A 21,603-nucleotide genomic window follows, 5' to 3' on the forward strand; every position below is an offset into this window, starting at 1 on the left:
GTGCATACTAAGCAGATTTTTATAGGTCCTGTTTAATGAAAGATTTGTAATGGTTCAGAAAGATATACAAAATGACATACAGCTGGCATACAGTTGCCCACTTGTGATCTACTTTGACATTTTCTCAGAAGGGGATCAGGGACCTCCAGGGGTCTGTAAAGCATACTGGTGGAAATCACAACACATTATAAAAGATATAATATTTATTATTTAATTCTTAGAATAATTATTATTTTGGACTGGTCAGTTAAATTCAATGGGTTTCATTCGAACCTCAATAACTCAAAAACATTGGCCTATAAATAATGTCATCTTGAATTTTATTTTGGCAATGAATGACACGGCATACGTTTTTTAAAACAGATTATACAGTTATCATATATTATTTACTATTATTTAACAGGTAAAGCAGCTACAACCCCAATTCCGAAAAAGGTTGGGACAGTAGGAAGTGCAAAAAAACAAAACAAAGAGTCATTTGGAAATTCAATTCACCCTGTACTATATTGAAAACACATTATTTTTTAAAATATACACTCATTTCAAATCTGATAACTGCAACACACTACAAACAATTTGGGATAGTCAAATGTTTACCACTGTGTAACATCACCTTTTCTTTTAATAACGCTTATTAAGCTTTTGGGTGCTAAGTGAAGACACCAGCTGGTTAAGTTTAGCAAGTGGAATTTTGCCCCATTCATCCATTATGCATTTCTTCAGCTGCACAACTGTATGGGACCTTGTTGCCTTATTTTGCACTTCATAATGTGTCACACATTCTCAATTGAAGACAGGTCAGGACTGCAGGCAGGCCATGCTAGCACCCACTCTCTCTGCTTACGCAACCATGGGCTTGTAATCCAGCAGAATGTGGTCTGGCGTTGTCCTGCTCTGGACGGCAGCATATGTTGCTCCAAAATGTGTACATCTCATTCTGTATTAATGGTACCCTCACAGATGTGCAAGTTACCCATGCCATGAGCACTGACACACCCCCATACCATGACAGGCGCTGGCTTTTGGACCTGATGGTCCTTTTACTCTTTGGCCTGGAGAACATGACGGCTGTTTTGTCCAAAAACTATTTGAAATGTTGAATCGCCAGACCACAAAACATGATTCCACTGTGCTACTGTCCATTTCAGATAAGACCGAGCCCAGAGAAGTTTTGGACAGTGTTGATGTATGGCTTCTGCTCTGCATAGTAAAGCCTTAACTTGCATCAGTGGATAATGTCCCAACTTTTTTGGAATTGGGGTTGTATAAACAGTTGCTCCCTCACCAGCCCCCCCCCCCCCCCCCCCTCACTCGAATGTAACAAACAACAACAACAACAAAAATATATAGCTGCAAGCAGCAATGGCGGATTCCTCCTCAAGATTGTGGACCTTTTCAAAATTGACATGGTAGAGAAATGCATTTCACGGATACAACATTTCAACGCATTTGGATCAATGGCAGATTTTAAGTTCATTTGTATAGTTTTCCACAAATTAGCAATGTAGAAAAAAATAATAATAATGTCGACATTATGGGTTCTTGAGACTTTTTTGTTCCCCCTGAGCAACAAGGCATGCATACCAACTTTCAGACATTTTGGCCTGATCCAAAACAAACAGCGCCATCTAGCGGACAGTAAAGATATCGCTATATATAATATAACATTATCAAAGATAACATGGCAGTTACTTTTAATGTCACGGTTTTTGTAGTTATGAGGTTGCCATCGCACATGGTAACATAATGCAGTGTCCTCTTTGTGCGTGGCACAGATCAAGTCCATAGGTAAATGTTCCACTGAATTATGGACACAAGAAATATGTGCAACAGTTGTCAATTCACCAATTTGTAAATAGTTTGGCCAATTTTTATTCGATTCCTTATTGCTTATCACCCTACAGAATAGGTACGGTGGGAGGGGGGGCTGCCCTTTTCCCAAATTAATTAAAAGTGCCCCTCTCAACATTAATTAATATTCAATTATATTATGTAAAAAGCATCTGAATTCAAATTAACACGAGCGCGTGCTCAAAAAACAGTAGCAAATTAATCACAAGAAAGTCGGAGAATGTTCCTATTTATATATCCGGATTGTGTCTACAGTCAGATAGTCTCGATGTCATAACGCGATCACGATGTGTCTCACTTCAACATACAGACAGGTATGCCGAAACCACTAGTTCTTCTACTAAGATTTTCATAATATTACCAGCATTTTACAGAGATGGCAGAAAATGAAAGAAAAAGTGAAGAAGGAGGCAGCGAACAGGACAGCTTCCTTATCAACATGGGTGAAAAAAGGTATGTGACATATAGTTGCAAAAATAGTTGCAATAGTTGACTCGGATCTTTGAATCTCGTTCAGCAAAATGAACGAATCTTTTTCCATGTCATTTCGCTCATTTCAGCACAATATAATTAAAATGTTACATGTTAAATTCCCCAACACATCTACTACTTAATAAACTAGAAAATAAACTACAGGCTACTGCAGCCGAATTATAAGAAACATAAATGATTCATTAATAGCTTAGCATTAGGTCTTCAGGCGATGCAGTCTTTTAGTTCACCTCACCTCCTGATCCGAGTTGCACTTGCTTTCGTCACGTCACATTTGTCACGTCAGTTCCCCTGAAACAGAAATGATTAGTTCACCTCTCGAGTCTTCAGGTTCGCGTCAATCGTTCATCCTGTGACGCCGTGACAGCTGTGACGTGATGAACAAACGACTTGACCTCGAAGACTCGAGAGGTGAACTAATCATTTCTGTTTCCTTTACAGAACCTATGGGGATGTTGCTGCGCATGCGCGGTCAATACAAAATGAACAAAACACTCTCTGAGGCAACTCGTTGTCAGGTCCGGATTAAGAATTCAGAGGCCCCTGGGCACAATGTCTTGTAGCCCCCCCCCCCCCATCACACACACACACACACACACACACACACACACACACACCCCCATTATCCCCCCTACACACACACACACACACACACACACACATCACCCCCCCACCCCCCACAAACACACCCATTACACACACACACACACAAACACACACACCAACAACTCTCTCCCCCCCCACCAACACACGTGTGAATAGATGCCACATGTCTTAATAAAGATGCCTCCCTCTCCTCTTTTTCTCTTTTATTTATTTATTTTTTTTGCATTTACTACAACCACTTCTCTCACTCATTTAGAACTTGGACGACTCCCACAGTCCTCCGGGTTCAGTACTGGGTTATCTGAAGACAGCGGGGTTTCCACACTTGCGCTTGATCAGTTATATCATTCTGTTTAGATTTTAAAATATCAGCGTGCTTTTTATTGGTTATACATGGTGTTATTATCTGAAGGCAGCAACTATTTACACTTAGTGAAAATAAATAGTGATATATTCTATTTACACTATATAGAAGTAGCAGTTCTTTAGCAGTCTACTTATAAATAGTGGCAGATTCTATTTGCACCTCGGTATTGTTGTACATTAACAGGATGCAGTAATAACAGAGTGTAATTGAATATATTTATTACAATTATTAAATGTATGCCACCTTATTGGGGCAATAAAGCCCTCCCTACACGTACCCCTAACCCACAAACACTTTATTATTAAAGTCGTTAGGCACTTTATTTCCACTTTTCAAATATTTTCCTCATTTTTATTCAAAATAGATATCTTTCTGATTTGATATGTGATGGAAAAGGGAGAAGAGAGAGTTCAGTAAAAGGTGGATTTTAACCTGAGTTGAATGTGTTAAAAACTTGTTTCAGACTACAACACTGTAGACGTTAAGTGGAGCATGTCTTTTTAATCTTGTGTGAAAAGTTAGTAAAGTTTAAGTAAAGTAAAGTTTCAATTTATCTTTTTAAAATGAAATTTAGAAGGCAAAAATGACATGTTTTGAGACTTAAACCCCATTTAAGCAAGAAGTGCTGCAGCTTTATGGAAATAAAGGGCTGCTGCCAAATGTAAATTTACATTGACACTGACATACAGTGGGTGTGTCACTACATTTGTGGATGGTAATACTGTAGTTTTTTTGTTTGTTTTATTTCATAATTTTTACATTTTTGTTCAATGATTTTTTGATTCATTTCTCCAATAAAAGTTGCCGTTTTGTTGTAATTATTTCTATGAATGTAAAAATAAAATACCATTATGTTGTATGTTATGTTGTAGTGTCATTCTCATATTAATTGTTATGACCACACACAGTCTGTTTACAATGTATACCAGGGTGATAAGAATATGTAGTTAAATTAAAGTTAGTAAAGTAGTTAAAGTAGTAAAGTAGTCAGATTAGCTCTTTGGTGATGTAGCCCTTTTTTCATTTGAGCCCCTGCCCCTGAGGAACTCTCTGCACGTCCCTGCTATAGAAAATTTTTTATCCCACACATGTGTACCACAGTTCAAGTCAATTGGACCTACGGTTCATGAGGAGAAGATTTTTGTAGTTTTGGACAAAATTTCAATGTACTGGAAAATCTATCATGGCGGATTTTATGGGTCCCAATAGCTTTTTTGTTCCCCATGAAAAATACGGTATGTATACCAATTTTCAGACATTTTGGACTTATGGGGTGGAGGGAAAATCAAGAAGACTTTGGGTGTGGCCTGTAGCACCACCTATGGGCTCATGAGGGCCATTTGTGGTGTGGGAGTTACTCATGGCTTGTTGTATCAGTGTGCAAAATTTCAAAACTTATTCATTCAGATCTTGAGTAACGGGGACTTTAGGGAGGTATGGATAATAATAATAAGAAGAAGAGGAAGAAGAATACTAACAATGAGATAAGGAAAATAATAATAAGAAGAGATAGAAGAATGCTAACAATGAGATAAGGAGGAAAAAATAATAATAATAAGAGGAAGAAGAATACTAACAATGAGATAAGGAGAAAAATAATAATAAGAGAGGAAGAGGAATAAGAATACTAACAACAATAGGTTTCCTCCTGATGGAGGAATCCTAAAAAAAAAAAAACCCCAGCAGAATGTGAGAAACAAGAAAACGTGAAGTCTGCTGACCTGAAGACTCACATAGCAGAAACTTACTGAACATTACAAAGCTGACACTGGAGACTCATTTCCTAAATGTTAAATAAACATCTCCTAACAGAAAGCATTATACATGTTTCTTTGTGAGCACATTTTTTAAATTGATTTATTATTAGTATGCTATACAACTCCCTGTGACTTATTGAGTTAATAATTATAGAAATATAATGTTAGAAATTAAAATGATAATTTATTAGTAAGAGCATATTAATATAAACCTATAATTTGAATTACAGTTAGCAATACTGTCAGAGCTACTGTTGTAGAAAATTAATCAGCACCTTCCAACCAATCAGATTTGAGAATTTAACAGCACGGTATAAATTATAATATTCTTTAAATCTGTATTCCAGACCAGCCACTATCAAATTAACTTCTAACTTTGATTTCCAAAATCTTCATCCTCGGTTTTTTGTTCATACTGTGTGTAGAGGATTTATTGTATGTTTTATAACATCTTTGTTTCTTTTATGTACAGCAGACTGCAAGCTTCCACACTTAATCAGGCAAACCACACTTAATTTCATGGTGGTTCTAGTACAGCATTCACATATTTAGATGATTAATCTGGCAACCAATATTAACTACTGTTTAGTCACCATCTGATTGGTTTATGACTGCTTTGATAGCATTTGCATAATTGCATTTCTCACACATTTTGTGCTTCAAGCTAGGGGAGTATACAATTTGAGACAAACCACTTAAGTCACTATGCATTTACCAAAGACTGCAGTCCTTCTGGTTTCGCCTGCTTCTTGGCTTGTTTGGATTGTGATTTGTATTTACACTGAAAAGGTCCACTATCAGAGTGAGCCTGTGTCCCAAACACTAGAATTCATGCCTAACCATTGTTCATAGATTAAACATTTAAAAAATCTCTTGAATGCTACAATCTAATCCATGCTAACAAGATTTCTCATATGCTAATGAGAAATCTCGTTAGTCGCTAGCATGCTGGGGTTTTTTTTATTAGATAAACTATAATGTGGTTGCTGAAGATGAATGAATGAATGAATTTCAGCTGTAACACTGGCAACATATACTCCTCTTTCTTGGTACCATTTTTATGATTCTGTATATCAAAACTCAGTTTGTTTCCTGACTCTGGAGTTTGTCTTAGATTTGCCTGTTTATGCTTCATACTCTTGACCCTGAATAACTATTTACTATCTATATCCATTTAGATTTGAGATTTGGACATTATTTGTGTCTGGATTTTGTAAATAAACCTTTTGAACATGGATCATAAGCATTTGAGTGTGTCTGGTACATTACATCAATCTGTAAATTATAGTCAGTTACATAGAAAAACCATTGACAAAGTGTGGTCAAATGTGACATATTTCACTTACACTTCAGAATAGTTCTGGACGTTTTATTAGTAGGGCTCTGACTGCATCTTTAAAATAATTTGCTTTATTGTTGTTTCTTAAGATTCATCCAGAACCACCATGATATATAATTTTGAACCACATTTCCACTGACTCACTGTCTGACTGCAAACTATGGGCTGCGTTATATTGTACTCGTTAATGAACTAAAACCCATTAACTATTTTATGAGATCAGATCAACTGCCTTTGTGTTTTCTATTGAATTCCAGCCAGGCAGGGAATAGAGGCAGTAAAGGTGAACAGAGGTAATTAACAAGGTGCTATTATATGATCATGTGCTCAAACATCAAATGAATGCTTGTGTGGATTAAACAGCAATAACCGAGAAAGGCAGAATACACAATTTGGTTCATGTTTACAGCATAGATGCTTTCAATACAAGCTGTGTATTTTGTTCAGTGTGCATCACGTAACCTGTTAATAAAAGTGAATCGTGGTGCTTATTAAGAGCCATCTGACGTTCCCCTCTTCATAGCACTGAGAAGAACTGGAACAAGCAGGAGTGTTAAGGTGGATTTTGACTCTTTTCGTTCTTTTTTTTTTTCAAAAATGTTCTGATGCTATTGAAATAGAAACAAAAGCAAATTGATGAAGACAGAAAACATCATCCAAGGAACATCATTTCTTTGTGGTTTGATTGTAGAACAGTGCAACATGGTGTCAGCCAAGAGAATCCTGAAACTTTTCGGTATCATCTATTATTTAATTGGTAAGACATTTATATTAGCATGTAGATATCAATTCAAGAGTGGCTGAAGTGTGTTGGGAATACTGCAAAAATAGAATGTATTTTGCAATGTTGACCTTAGAGCAACAAATTAAAATTGTAACTCGGATAGATTTTTGAAGATCAGAAATGTTAAATAAATATATTTTGCTGAAATGCTCCAGGCATTTAAACTTTTCTATATGGCAATAACATTGTATGAATATTTGCCTCTGCCGTTCTCTTAGTGTGCTCCAACTTTATGGTTGGATCTTTGGCAACTTGTGTCACTCGTCGATGCCTGGCTAACAAGCTGGTTGCAATGGAGCTTTTCAGTCCTCCAATGCCTCCGGAATGTACTATTACAGTGAATCTCACATCCATTCAATATGAGACCCTATCTGTGGTTAAGTATCCACCTGCTACGATTAACATGATTATTTTCAGCTCCTTCTTAGCGTTATTGATGATTAACTGGTGAACATAAGACGCCGAACTGTACTAAAATTATCAAATTACAATAGCTTTTCTTCTTTCTCTTGTTTTGACTCAGGATACTAAAACCCTGCGTTTCTCGAGTCGCATTAGAATTGACATGGTAAGAATTCTGTTTCTCATAATGCAGATTTTAACACATGATGATAAATGCCTAATGAATTTGGCAGAAAATATTTGTTCTGTCTTCAATAGGAATGGAACGACCCAGACCTTGCATGGATTGATACAGAGTACGAGTTTCCAGAAATTATGCTTCCAGTTGACAAAATCTGGACTCCTGATATAACTGTAGACAACGCGTGAGTTAACCTTCCCACTTTGGGAGTTTTCATTAAAGCATTGTATGCCTTTTTGTCTTTGGTAAAGGGTGTAGTTATAAAATAGGTATTGATTTATTATTATTATTATTATTTTAGATAGGCTTAATATAGTACAATTAACTTGCATTAAAAAGAAATAATTGTACACTTATTAATAAAAAAATCTATTAATATTCAATTAAATATTAAATAGTATTGCATTAAGGCATTAATAGTGGCTAAGCAAATTATCACTTATGTAAAAAAAAAAAAAAAAAGTTCAAACTATCAAATTATTAACTAGTTCACAGGTAAGGTGTAAGTAAAAACTGTTTAAGCAAAATATAGTTCAGAAATATATAAAGAGGAGATTAAATGCTGTGAGTTTGTTTTTTATTTGTTCAATTTCTTATGATATGTTTTTGTACCTTTGATCTCATTGTATTATTTTGTTATATATGTTTTGCATATGTTTGTATCCTCTGTTCCTGTGGCTGTAGAGTCAAAACGGATGTGAAGCCTGTCTCTACTGATATATTGTTGAGACGTGACGGCACTGTGCAATATGGTATCCAATTATATACTACCGTGGTGTGTGGAATCAACCTTTTTAACTACCCTTTCGTTCAAGATGCGTGCCCAGTAGCCCTTAATGGATGGAATGAAAACAGTATGTTAAAGATTTGATTTAAGATAAAATTACATTTAATTTAATTATTTTAATCTCAGATTGGAAATTTAAGTGGTACATACCAGCAGTATATTAAAATTTGCAATATTTTGCTGGGGTGTTTTATTATTTTTATTAAATTGATGTGTTAATAATCGAATTTCATGTTTGTATTGCATTAGATTGTGGCCTAGATTTAATCTATGGGAACGTATCTTCAGTGGGAGAAAATCGAGGTGAATGGCTAACTAAATCAGTGGAGCTACATCGGGACAAACAAAACCTGGACCGCAATTATCTCTATGTAATTAAATAGTTTTATTGTAAATATTATGATAAGAAATTTATTAATTTATCTTTGTAATCTTTATGCACGCTTTGTGCAAATGGCAATATGGCCAGAATCTGGCCTTTTTTTCTGTCTTTGGTGCTGTTTTTGAAAAGAAGGGACTCATTTGTAATGTTGTAAATGCTTGTACTAAAGGTATCAATACCAAAACGGGCTGCACGCCATAATTCCTAATTCATAGTAGTCAGGTAATTAGATGTCCTTCTATCCTAACTTTTCAAAAGCTTCCCAATGACTTCAAATTCTCTAATAGAGCCTCTTCCTTCTAACCTCTCAGGTCAGCATGTCCACCAACCCATTCAATACAATAGTAACGCTCATTCTCCCAAGTGTGCTCATCATGTTAGCTGATCTGGGGAGCTTTGCCCTGCCACTGGATGGCGGAAAACGCAGCTCCTTTAAAATCACTCTGGTGCTCAGCTTTACCATGTCCCTGCTCATCCTCACTGATCACCTGCCCGACACCGGCCTCTGCAGCCCCCTGATCCGTGAGTAGAAGCAAAGGAGAAATGAGAACAAAGAGAGCCAAACCGTGCTATTATCATCCTGAAAGTCAATCATGCTTCATATAAATGCCATGGACTTTTAGACTTGTAATTTTAATATATACATCTTAATGTTAGAAATATGAGAAATATATATGTGTGAAATTAAACATCTGATTTGTATTCACCAGGTTATCATTTTTGTTTCTGCTTGATCGTTTTGGTTATGAGCTTACTGACATCCATGGTGTTCTCACGATTTGCGGACAGTGGCACCATCTTCTCCTGCAGGCACTCAAAACCATGTGAATTAAGCAACACCGACAGGAAAAATGAGATAAAAAAGGGTAGGGAATGAATGCAGAGCAAATATTAACTGCAAACTGCAAACCATGCAGAACATGTACCGTGTCATGCAAAATTTTTTATACATGATTTATTCATTTGTACATGTAGGGCAAATGGTTTAATTTTTCAGATTTTTTCACAAGATCAACAACATCTGTTTACTCAAGTTCACTTTAGCGATTTCAGGTCATGTTGAAATGCACCTTCACAAGTTTTTCCACATGTGATCACATATTAGTCATGTAATTACAAACATATGGTCACATGTATGTGATGTATGTGATTTTTTTCTGCAATGGATCTCAGTCCAAACCTGGTCCATGGTATTGTGTGGATTTCACCTGAATTTATCATTTCATAATTACCTCAATAGACATTCTATTCTAAGCTTTTTCTGTACATACTATCCAAGGAGACACATACTTCCTGGTTGTAGACCAAGATTATCTGAGTTGGAGAGAGGAAATCTATTCAGCTCAATGTGTCAATGAATTTGAATAGCTGGAACTCTGTGTTCACTTTCTTTGAACAGGTGTGTCTACAATCTCGGATGATGTGGCTGCCAAGGACGCTTCAATCCAGAAAATTGTGAATTTCGTGGAGAACATAGAGAAGAGAGATAAAGAGACAAAGAAGAGGCACGAATATGCAAGCCGGTTTGACAGAGCCTGCTTCTGGGGCTACCTTTGCCTTGACATTGTGTATGTCATTTGTGTAATTGGTATCACCAGAACAGAATTTTGTAAAATTAACAATCTGGATTTCTGGATTTAATGTAACTATTGAAGAGAAAGGATTTGGGGGCGTTGGGAGTTATGACTTTCAATCCTGATCATCACTAATGGATTTGAATACATGTTTAAAGCAACTTTTACATGTGGTTGTAAAAGATTTTTCAGTTTCCCTGGTTTCCTAGTGACTGAATATAGAGTATCAACAAGGTGTAGTCTTTGTAGAAGCAGGTCCTGTAACTAAAACGTGATTTCTTCAGGTCTAACCACTAGTCTTTATATATATATATATTACCATAGACATATAATTCATATATAGTTTAATGTGTAATTTCTAATCATGCTGTTTCGTGTAACATCTAGGTTTTTGCATATTATCAAAGGTGACACTTACCTCCTGGTTGTCGACTAATATTATTTGTGTTGAGACACAAAACCTATAAACACACTTTCTGGAAATTTCTATTTGCTTTCACTTCACTGTGTCAATGAATATGAAAAGCTGAACCTTACGCATAGCATGGATAATACCATAGGTATACATTATACTCCTTTGCTAAATGTATTATTCTATGCATCCTTTTTTGTCATAACTTCAACATTAAAAATGATGTACCAATTGAATATTAATAAATAATTGCTGCCAGATTATGAGTCTCAGTCTCAGCTCTTCATCTCCAGAAAGGCCCAGAAATGTGGTCAAGTGCCTCAGATTATTAATAAATATATTGTGTATATATACTATGCTTTCTGTATCAATAAACTAAGAAGCTTTTACTGAACAATGGAGTCCATGTGACTTCTTCCCGTGCTTGGACGAGAGGAAATCAGCCAGTGCAGGGTCCAAATTCTGGTTCTGTGATTGGTATTAGACAAGAATTTAACAGTTTTCTTGTGTCAGAAGTGGGATATCTGGATGGAGGTAAGTGAATTATTTAAATTCTTTATACCTCTGTGTAGATATCTGGATAAATCTTAAAGTATTGGTTGAAATATCACATTTTGGCTCACGGTGCTTCTGTGAACACAGTGTCTTAGAGACGCTGTGCATATATGATTTGACAAATTACTACTGCAAGTTACTACTGCAAAAGAAACTACATAGGTTGAAATATCACGCTGTTTTAGTTTACGGTGCTTCCACGGTTGCAAGTTACCACGTGATTCGACAAAACATCTGATACCCCATATCTGACTGAACATTATAACCAACATTGTCTGATATCCTCTCGTGATTATTAAATTACTAAATTGTAACTACGGGTGGAAATGGTCAGTCTAAAATCACACCAAATCAGTGGATGTAGAAAAAAAAGAAAAAGAAAACAAATTCTACTATGTTTATTGAGCAAACAGCAAATAGTGGATAAGCTGAGCTCTGGCTCAGAGTCAGAAGGAGCCAAAGCGTGCTCTAGCTCTGATCCCAATGCCGCTGCACCATTAATACAAGTAGGGAAAAGTTTTACATTGAAACCTCCTAGTATTATGGAAATAAAAGTGATATGTGATGCTTTGCCTTCGACAAATAAACCTGGTCATTTTGTTGATTCACTTAAACAGCAGACCAGACATGTTCAGTCCAGACTTTCGCTATATATATGACACCTCGTGGATCACCTTGTGTGTAGAGCCATTCATACAGTATGCCTTGCACTCAAACAGTTTATACACAATTTTGTGCAGGCCATAACCCATGATGAACCATTGAAGAAGATGGCAAGAGGAACCCCCAGTGAACCAAAGAGATTACTGGGTGTTACAAGATGTGATCTGCCCACATCATTTCTAATTAAATAGCTAATGCACAAAGTGTTAGCAAACATATCTGTGAAACATATGTCAACTTCACGGTCTATCCAATTTGGTCTTCTCTATAATGCTGGTACAGAAAAGGAGTACAAGTTAAATTCACCTAAATGTGTAAGTACACTAGAAATTAACACCAAGTTAAATGAACTTAACAATTTAAGTACATTCTACATGAACACCAAGTTAAGAGAACTTAAATATACTTAAATATAAGTTTTGGGACACTCCATTACTCAATTAAATTGAGGGAATAAGTTTACTCAATCAATTGAGTTCAGTCAACTTATTAGGGTTTTTAGTGTAATAAAGATTAGTGAGCCTGTTCCAGAAGCAGCACCGCAAGCCGAAGCCATCCACTACCTCCACCATGCTTAACCAATGAGCTATTATGTTTTGGATCATGAGCAGATCCTTTCTTTCTCCACACTTTGGCCTTTCCATCACTTTGGTAGAAGTTAATCTTGGTTTCAGGTTCCAGCCTCTGTATTTCTGCTCTTGAAGTTTTCTTTGAACAGTGGATTGTGACCCCTTCACCCCTGTACTTCATGTCAAAATGTCAAAATTGTTTTTACATTGTTGCAGTTACTAAATTATAAAATTAAATATTTCCATTGGAAGTACATTGCATGAATGTTGAATAAAATATTTTAATACATTTTGTTATTGGTCAGTCATTTAATTAAATAAGATACCCCCCCCCCCCCAATATGTCTATCCCACATGTCCTTACTGTAACTCTAGCCAAATGACTTAACACACTTATATGTTGTTACACTTATCTTATAGGAAGGACATGCAAAGACATTTTAAATGTTTTTGATTATTAAAAAAAAAAAAAAAATAGCACGGTCTGCTACATTAACTTCAGTAGAAAGCTTCTAATACATTTCAGTACAACATGAATTAAATTGCTTTACAGGTTTATTTCAAAACACATGAGTCATAGGCTCTACTGTAAGGACATACAAAAAATATTGAATATAAAATTATATTTACCATCTTGTTTAAATACAGGGTCACCTAGATGCTTTTCTGACTTTACTCTTTTGCTAACTTGTGTTTACATGGGAATTTGTTTGGCTTTGATAAAACGTTTTGCCCAGTGTTGGGGTAAGGAAGTATACTGGGATATAAAAGTGCCCATAGTTGTCGAAACACCCATATCCATGTCAGTATTGGTACACAGCGAAACCAATTGAGCTAACAGTCTAAATAAACCAAGCACAGTTATCAGCACCCAGCTGTTACAACATGACTCATAACTATAATATTGTTCAGTGCCATTAGGATCAACATCTACAGCAGAGATAATGGTCAGTTTTCAGACAATACTTTGTGTACTTGGATTGCTGCACTGTTGAACACAGGCATTTATGAATAAAGGCAATCAGATTATTCAGGATAATAATCTGCTGTAATATGGTTACCAAACAATAAATAAACTGATTGCTTAGAGACATCGGAGGAGTATGCCTCGTTGAATATATACATGATGAATATATCCTCGTTTACAGGGGCTTTTGTTGTGTGTTCTGGTTGTCTCACGTCATGCACATGGAACAGCCAGGTGTAGTACCTTTTAAACTGCTGTCTAATGCTCGTCATTTGGAAAAGGGCTCTGAAGAGCTGCAGGGAAACTTGAGCAAATCATCCACAGGATTTGGTATGTACCCTGCAAATGTTTTGCATTTTTAATTTAAAATAAAAAACAACAACAACAACAACAACAAAACAATGTCTATTGGCAGTAAATACGTTTTGCTTTTACTAAAGGCTATGGTGTCCGCTAAGATGATTGTGAAATCTCTTCTTGTCCTTTATTTTGTGATGGGTAAGCAGTCAATTTTACTGTTTTTATATTATTGCAATGTAAAAATGAGAAGTTTCAACTTTATGATTAAATGAGATTTAACTATACTATATTGTGTTTTAGGTAACGTTTACAGGTGTTTTGCACATAATGTTATTCTATTAGAAATAACGAACTAAATAATGAATAACAAATGTACAACTGACAAAAAAATTGTAATAAACTGATTGCAATTGTCTGCTTACAAAGCATCAGTGGAATCCACAAAGCAATGTTTATCACGTCGATGTCTGGCTAATGATTTCATTGAAAAGCAACTCTATAGTGCTCCACAGCCTCCAGATTGTTTTATAAATGTGAATCTCACAACCATCCAATATGAGACTCTCTCTTTCGTAAGTATTTTTTTTTATATCTTAATTTATTCAGATTTTCTTCCTTTAATACTAAATTTAACTAGAGGTGTCTTTCTGCTTTTTTCTTTTCTTTGCAAGAATTTACAAAATTTGCAATTCTCTAGTCACATAAAGGTCAACATGGTAAGTCCCATTCTGTTTATTCACATTTAAAACACATCCATACATCCCTTGATCTGTAAAGAACACACTGTATGTTAACAGGACTTCATTTTCACAGGAATGGACAGACCCCGACCTTGCATGGTCAGATTCACAATACAATTTTACCGAAGTTTTACTTCCATTTAATTATATCTGGCTCCCTAATCTGACTGTGAACAATGCGTGAGTTGCCTCCTCTTTTTATGTTTGTTCTTTGTTTGTATTTATGTTCAGCCAGCAGTCCACAAGACCAGAGTGGCCCTTCATATTATAACAATGATAAAACCACTGAATATTAATCATACTGTATTAAACTCATGATGTAGTTGTTGGACAGCTTTTTATAATTGAGTGATAAAGAGTCTCTAGTAACAAACAGAAGCAGAAAGTGCTATTTCTAGGCAAATATTTCTCTTTAGTAGAAATGTTTTTAAACAAATAGATTTTTATTAAGCCTATTTCTAGAAATAATCCTATTCTTTTGACAGATAATCCCACTTCCAAGAATTTAGTTGTAGACAGAAGCAAAATGCCAATAGAATAAATTTTATGCTTGAAATGATTAAATATGTCTAGAAACAGGCTTATGTTTCTTTGTTAATCTCATAATGAGCTGCATCAGATAATTTTGAATTTATTCAAGATATTTCCATGTGTGTGTGTGTGTGTGTGTGTATATATGTATATATATATATACACACGCACACACACACACACACACACACACACACACACACACATATATATATATATATATATATATATATATATATATATATATATATATATATATATATATATATATATAGGCTGGAAGTTATTAGAGTCCTTATATGGAGTGTGTCTCCTTTCAAAATATAATTGCTAATCACTTCCTGAAGATAACTAACTGCTTGTAAAGATCTTGTAAAGAGAACAAAATCAGGTTATGTCCTATACCTGTAACTCCAATCTCTCTTTTCTGCTCATAGCATTTATACGGCAGTGGAGCCTCTTTCTCGTGATATATTAGTGGCAAGTGATGGCACTGTGAGCTATGGGATACAGATGTATGTAACTGTGGCGTGTGATATGAATCTCTTCGCTTATCCCTTCATCGAGGATACATGCGAGGTGGCCATCAATGGATGGAATCAAAGCTGTAAGAAGCTGTTTGTTCAAAATTGTAACCTCATCCCAAAGGTGACCCCTGTACTGCATGACACTGTCATCAGCTGATGAGGTTTCAGTCAGCATATGCCTTGTCCACATTTTGTACAATATGTACAATATATGGGCTAGTCAGTACTACTGAACAGCTCTCAATAAGAATGCTATATTTTTTATTCCACATGCGCGATTGAAATCAGACACAATATTAACATAAGAAATGATATATTATGTAAAATTATGCAAAATTTTGATTTGATTGGCCATGTTAGCCCAATCATAATTGGAATTATTTTATTGAAGGTGGAGAACTTTCATGCAGGTGTGTTTTGCTGCTAGGTGGGTCAAAGCCAAATGTAGTGCAGAATAGATCAAATTGATTATTCTTGATAGGCATACTAGATGTAGTCAGGTATGACATGGATTACAGACTTTATACTATATGCCATAACATACCTCTCAAAGCGTTTATTATGATGAGCACTCACTGTCCGGTTTATTAGGAACACCTGCACTCCTACATATTCAGGCAATTACCTAATCAGCCAAACATGTGGCAGCAATGCATATTATAACATCAAGTGTGTGGCAGTTCTGTGAGCAGAAAAGGCCAGGGTATTGTTTTCAATAAAACCACTACCCAATTTTGGTGAGCCTGTGCTCACTGTAGCCTTAGATTGCTTTTCTGCCCTGACAGTAGTGGAACCCAATGTGGAATTTTATTATTGTTTTGCATCTGCCTCAAGTTTTAATATGTTGTTCCTTCTGAGATGCTTTTCTGCTTACAATTGTTGTAAAGAGTGATTATTTGAGATATTGTAGCCTTCCTGTCATCCAGTCTGGCCATTCTTCTCTGAACTCAACAAGGCATTTTTGAAAACTGCAGTTCACTGGATGTTTTTTTTTTCTTTTGCACAAAGACTGTTCGAAAATCCCAGGAGATTTTCTGAAATACACAAAACAGCTTGTCAGTACCAAAAACCATGCCACGCTAAATAGACACAGAACTCACTGAGATTCTGATGTTTTATGTGAACATAAACTGATGCTCTTGATCTGTATCTACATGATTTTATGCATTGTGGTGCTGTCACATGACTGGTTGATTGGATAACTGCATGAATGAGCAGGAATACAGAGTAAAAGAGTAATGTAAAAAAATAAAAAATAAAAAGTGTAATAAAGAGTGTAGTTTGGTATTTGAGACATGTTTGTGCAGAAAGCTGAAACAGAAAGATTTGAAGATGTCTGTAACAACACCAAACAAACTGCTCTATAAAACAAACACATACAGTATGTTATTAATCCAAACAAATTTATCACTTTCAAGAACCTTTGAAAACATTTCCTCGCATCATCAGACCAAAATGGGATTTGGTTGCTAGTTTGTCACGTCTCGAGACGTAACGAAGATAGGGATGGATGCAAATGCAGTTAAACAGTTTATTTAATGTGAGGCACAGGCAGGTAAATCCAAATCGTGATCAGAAACATAATCCACAAACGTGCAAAGGTCAGGCGATCGGCAAACAGGCATACATGGGGCAAAGCAGGAATCAAGGTCGTGGTCACGGAAAACAGGGTCGAGATACAAAACAAGAAACATAAACTATGACTAGGGACTGGGAGCAGAAAACCAGCGTGGACTAAATGCACTAATCTAACATGAAACATAACATGGACAAAAACTAAGACTATGACTGTGATTAACTATCGTATGGAATATAAACTTATCAAATCTATCTAACATAATGTATCTTATCTATTCTGATCTAATATTCCGCGCCATGTGCTGGGAGGCGTGCGGTATATATACAACATAATCAACGTCAATTGCTGATGGCTGACACCAATCTAGACACACATGAAATAACAGCCAATGACAGAACAGGGAGGAGACATAACAAAAACATAACAAAAGCACGTGTCCAATATACACAATGTCACGATCGTCAACATACGAAAAGCAGGTGCTCACGCACCTTGCTCGTGCACGCACGCCCACATGCTCTCCAGCGTGCTGCTTAAAGGGGAAACTGTGACATAGTTAAAGACACTATGTTTTTTGCTGCCTCAGGTTTGGAAGCTTGGTAAATTATGACTAAAACCTAGAACTGCATGAGTTTTACTTTTACATTTACAGCACAGGCCGTAATATAGCAATTTTAATTAATAAATGACATATTATACTGACAAAACACTATCAATTTAAGATGGGTATTGCATTTTATCGAGTCTATAGGTGTACTGACATTAACATATTTGAATGTGCAGCTTGTGGAGTGAAGCTCAAGTATGGGAACATAATAACAGTTGGAGGTCATCAAGGGGAATGGCAAACTAAGGACGTGGAACTCTGCGGTGAAGACACTAGCTACCTTCATGTAACCAAACTGTTTTATTCTATTAACAGGTGGTCTATGAGTTTGAATAACTTAGTACAACTAGTGGCTTAATCAAATAAATAAAGAAAGAAAACTATTTGCGCAGGTCACTCTGTACCTCAACCCCTTTAATGCATTGGTGTCATTGGTACTGCCCACTGCACTCATCATGGTGGTTGACCTGGTGAGCTTTGCTATACCTCTGGATGGTGAACGAAATGCTTTCAAGATCAAGTTGGTGTTCAGCTTCACCATGTTCCTCCTTATACTTTCCAAACAACTGCCTGAGGGTGGTCCCTGCAGCCCTCTGATCTGTGAGTGCAAATCCCAGGATACATATTAGATACGATCACACTACCTTTGACATTGATTTTGCTGTGTTTTTTTGTTGTTGTTGTTGTTGTTTTTTACAGTTACTTCTAAATCTCTGAAGCATACAGAGATTAAAATGGCATTTAAAGTCTAACAATTTCTAGATCTTTATTATATTTTGCTTTTTTTAATTTGTCTTCATAAGATTATCACTTTTGCTTCTGCCTGATTGTGCTGGTTGTGAGTCTGCTGGTATCCATGATGTTGTCTCAACTGGCTAGAACTGGTAGCATATGGCCTGGCAGGCCACGAAAGAGTGGATCAGGCGTCTCCGTGGCTCAACAGGACGATGCAATTCATCAAAATGGTAAGAAACTTAACCACGTTAAACCTTGGTGAACAAGGCTGTAGTTAATAACACTATTGTCAAGTCCAAGACAATTCCAAGACTGGGACTAGCTAAGATCGAATGAAGACTGAGTCATGAAGTTTAAATGAAAGCAAGACTGAGTCAAGACTGAGACTGAAAACCTTCAAATAATTTACCATTCCTTCAACTTCAACTAGTTGGCTTCATTCGTTCATTGTTTCAGTGATTAGGCTATGCTTATTATAAAAATGTATTACTTTTTCTCAAACTTGCATGCTAAATAAAGTTAACATGAACATTATTTTTTTGTTACAAACTCCTACTTTTGCTAGACTAATGTTCAAATACAAGACAAGTCCAAGTACATATAGCAACAAGTTGGAGACCAAGTCAAAGTCAATACAAAAAAATGTTTTTAGACCGGACTTGAATCCAACAACCTTATTGGTGAATAAAACACAGTGTAAAAAATAAGGTTTAAGAGCAGTCTAATTGTAAATTGAGGTGGGTGAAGAAGAAAAAAATCCCATTACTAATAATATTGTCACAGGGAGTTTTTCCTTGCCAATGTTGCCTCTGGCTTGCTCAGTAGGTATAAATTCATACATTTAAAATTTATATCCTGAATGTATTTATTTTGGTAAAGCTGCTTTGTGACAATGTCCATTGTTAAAAGCACTATACAAAGAAAACTGAAATTAACTGAATTTCTGAGAAGTGCACTGCTGTAATATCCTATCAAATCAGCTCCTCTTATTTCTTAAAAACAAAAAACAAACAAGTGTGTGTATGCAATGACTTTTATAATACCTTATATTATTTTACTTGCATAATTAAAAATTATAATTAACTTGTATAATTATATACATATTTTTATTTAAAGGCAACAGTCCAAAATTCATAATCATAGTAAAGCAACAAGAAATGGGTCAAAAGCCCTATTAAGAGAATATTAGTTTTGCATTGGGAGGTGGGGTAATTTTGTAAAAAAAAATAAATAAATAAAAAAAATTTACAAAAAAATTTTACTTCTCTGCAAGCTACATAATGTCTGCACTGGGACATAATATCAAATGAAAAAGAAAATAAAGGCATTCGAATAAAAAGAGCAGGATCCCACATGCAAGTTTAGTTAACCTCAGTAATATTGGCACCTACAGCAAGTCCAAAGCTGTCACATTCCCACATGCCACAATATTATGAACCTCAATGTAGTATAAATGAATTCATGATGCAATAATTATATCACTGTTTGACACAAGCATCCAGGTTTATAAGAAATGAAGCTACTAAAAATTTATTCCATGTTCATTTGCACTAGACAGAATGCCAGAGTTCACAAGAGTTATTGTGTTCTATTGTGATTTCAGACACTGAAATCAACAGCATCAAAGCCAACTCTGTGGATCTGATATCGGATTATACATCTATCCAGAAGATTTCAAGCTTTGTGAATAATATGGACAAGGAGGTAACAGAGAAAAAGAGGAGACAGGACTGTGCAAAATCTTGGGACAATCTCTTTTTTATTATATATTTGGCCTTGGATATCATTTACATGTTCTGTGCATTTTCCTTCTTCAAAACACAGAAGTGTAGAACTAATAAGGTAAATTTTTAAAATGGCAATCAATTACAAACATATATTTCTCTAACCAATTGTAAATACTCTAACCAATGCAAATATAAAATCATAAATTTGTTAGGTAAGAGACCCATCAATGTAGTACATATTCATTAAAAGAATAAATAAATCAACCTCAATAAATCAACATTTTATTCACTTTTGCATGGATGCATAGCTCATTTATGTAGTGAATAAAAGTTAATTTATAATAACATTGTAAGTCATTCCCTAAATGACATTTGTGTAATGTAACCACTGTAAATGTGAATTTTACTTCAGTAATGGGATAAATATAAGAATGTTATATTCTATTATTCTAATGCCATACAAAATACAGCTTTTGGTTTGCTTTTTTTTTTTTTTAAAGAATTAATTCCCAGTTGCATTTCATTTTCATCAGTGTGTTGCAGTCACACCAAACTGAAACCCAACCACTGTCCAATAACCGCCCTAAGCCATACTTTATTGCTGGCTCATTGTTTCTTCTCTTCTGCTGCACTGATTATTGACCCAATTATTATCAAGCTTTTCAGAATTTCTACTAAATCATGTTAACAAGGTTAATATGATTTTTTTTAACACCTTCAATATCACAGCAGGACCTAGGAGCTATGTTATTAAATTACTTAGACTTACTTTCAGCGATGAGTAGGATCAACATTTATCAATGATATTCCTACAGTTTCTGTTCCATTAGCACAGCATCATGCCGTAAATAAGAATTCCTGTGAACGTACTCCAGTTAGTTTCTCTTACCATGTGTATATGTAAAGATTGATTGTTGTGTTGTACCACATCCTCCATATTTTAATTTTTTTGCATAAAGTATATTATGCAATCATAAAATCATAAATATTTTACAATGTTAAATTATTTTGTAATTATGTCTCTAAAGAGAGGTATGCTGTAGTTGTGTGGATGTACATCACACTCAAAATTCAAGTCAAAGTTGAATATGTAAAACGACAATGTATTTCATATTACATTTTCATTATGTTTTTTGTGCAATTTTTTTTTTTTTGGTTTAGTGTACAAT

General features: G+C 35.4%; 2 protein-coding genes across 2 annotated transcripts; both read left to right on the forward strand.

Annotated features, from left to right (window-relative positions):
- The first annotated feature begins 6,884 nt into the window (after nucleotides 1-6,884).
- LOC108274645 (5-hydroxytryptamine receptor 3A) lies at nucleotides 6,885-11,327 on the forward strand. Its single transcript, XM_017484862.3, has 10 exons — nucleotides 6,885-6,970; nucleotides 7,104-7,169; nucleotides 7,415-7,572; nucleotides 7,720-7,764; nucleotides 7,857-7,963; nucleotides 8,464-8,633; nucleotides 8,816-8,937; nucleotides 9,260-9,470; nucleotides 9,659-9,814; nucleotides 10,348-11,327. The coding sequence occupies exons 2-10, from the start codon at nucleotides 7,115-7,117 to the stop codon at nucleotides 10,587-10,589; spliced, it is 1,266 nt and encodes a 421-aa protein (XP_017340351.1). The 5' UTR covers nucleotides 6,885-6,970; nucleotides 7,104-7,114; the 3' UTR covers nucleotides 10,590-11,327.
- A 2,568-nt stretch (nucleotides 11,328-13,895) lies between these two features.
- On the forward strand, nucleotides 13,896-20,561 carry LOC108260380 (5-hydroxytryptamine receptor 3A). Its single transcript, XM_017460642.3, has 10 exons — nucleotides 13,896-14,018; nucleotides 14,129-14,186; nucleotides 14,415-14,560; nucleotides 14,660-14,704; nucleotides 14,802-14,908; nucleotides 15,697-15,866; nucleotides 18,149-18,258; nucleotides 18,365-18,572; nucleotides 18,776-18,937; nucleotides 20,311-20,561. Exons 2-10 carry the CDS (start codon nucleotides 14,132-14,134, stop codon nucleotides 20,559-20,561), a joined length of 1,254 nt encoding a protein of 417 aa, XP_017316131.1. The 5' UTR covers nucleotides 13,896-14,018; nucleotides 14,129-14,131.
- Nucleotides 20,562-21,603: the final 1,042 nt, after the last annotated feature.

The sequence above is a fragment of the Ictalurus punctatus genome, chromosome 2, assembly GCF_001660625.3.
Source record: "Ictalurus punctatus breed USDA103 chromosome 2, Coco_2.0, whole genome shotgun sequence".
In the NCBI taxonomy this organism is placed as follows: domain Eukaryota; kingdom Metazoa; phylum Chordata; class Actinopteri; order Siluriformes; family Ictaluridae; genus Ictalurus; species Ictalurus punctatus.

Coding starts and splice junctions, on each gene's coding strand:
- LOC108274645 (XM_017484862.3), top strand. CDS start 7,115: ATGGTGTCAGCCAAGAGAATCCTGAAACTTTTCGGTATCATCTATTAT. Junction 7,765..7,856: donor GTCGCATTAGAATTGACATG/GTAAGAATTCTG, acceptor TGTCTTCAATAG/GAATGGAACGACCCAGACCT. Junction 9,815..10,347: donor GAAAAATGAGATAAAAAAGG/GTAGGGAATGAA, acceptor TTCTTTGAACAG/GTGTGTCTACAATCTCGGAT.
- LOC108260380 (XM_017460642.3), top strand. CDS start 14,132: ATGGTGTCCGCTAAGATGATTGTGAAATCTCTTCTTGTCCTTTATTTT. Junction 14,187..14,414: donor TGTCCTTTATTTTGTGATGG/GTAAGCAGTCAA, acceptor CTGCTTACAAAG/CATCAGTGGAATCCACAAAG. Junction 18,573..18,775: donor TCCCTGCAGCCCTCTGATCT/GTGAGTGCAAAT, acceptor TGTCTTCATAAG/ATTATCACTTTTGCTTCTGC.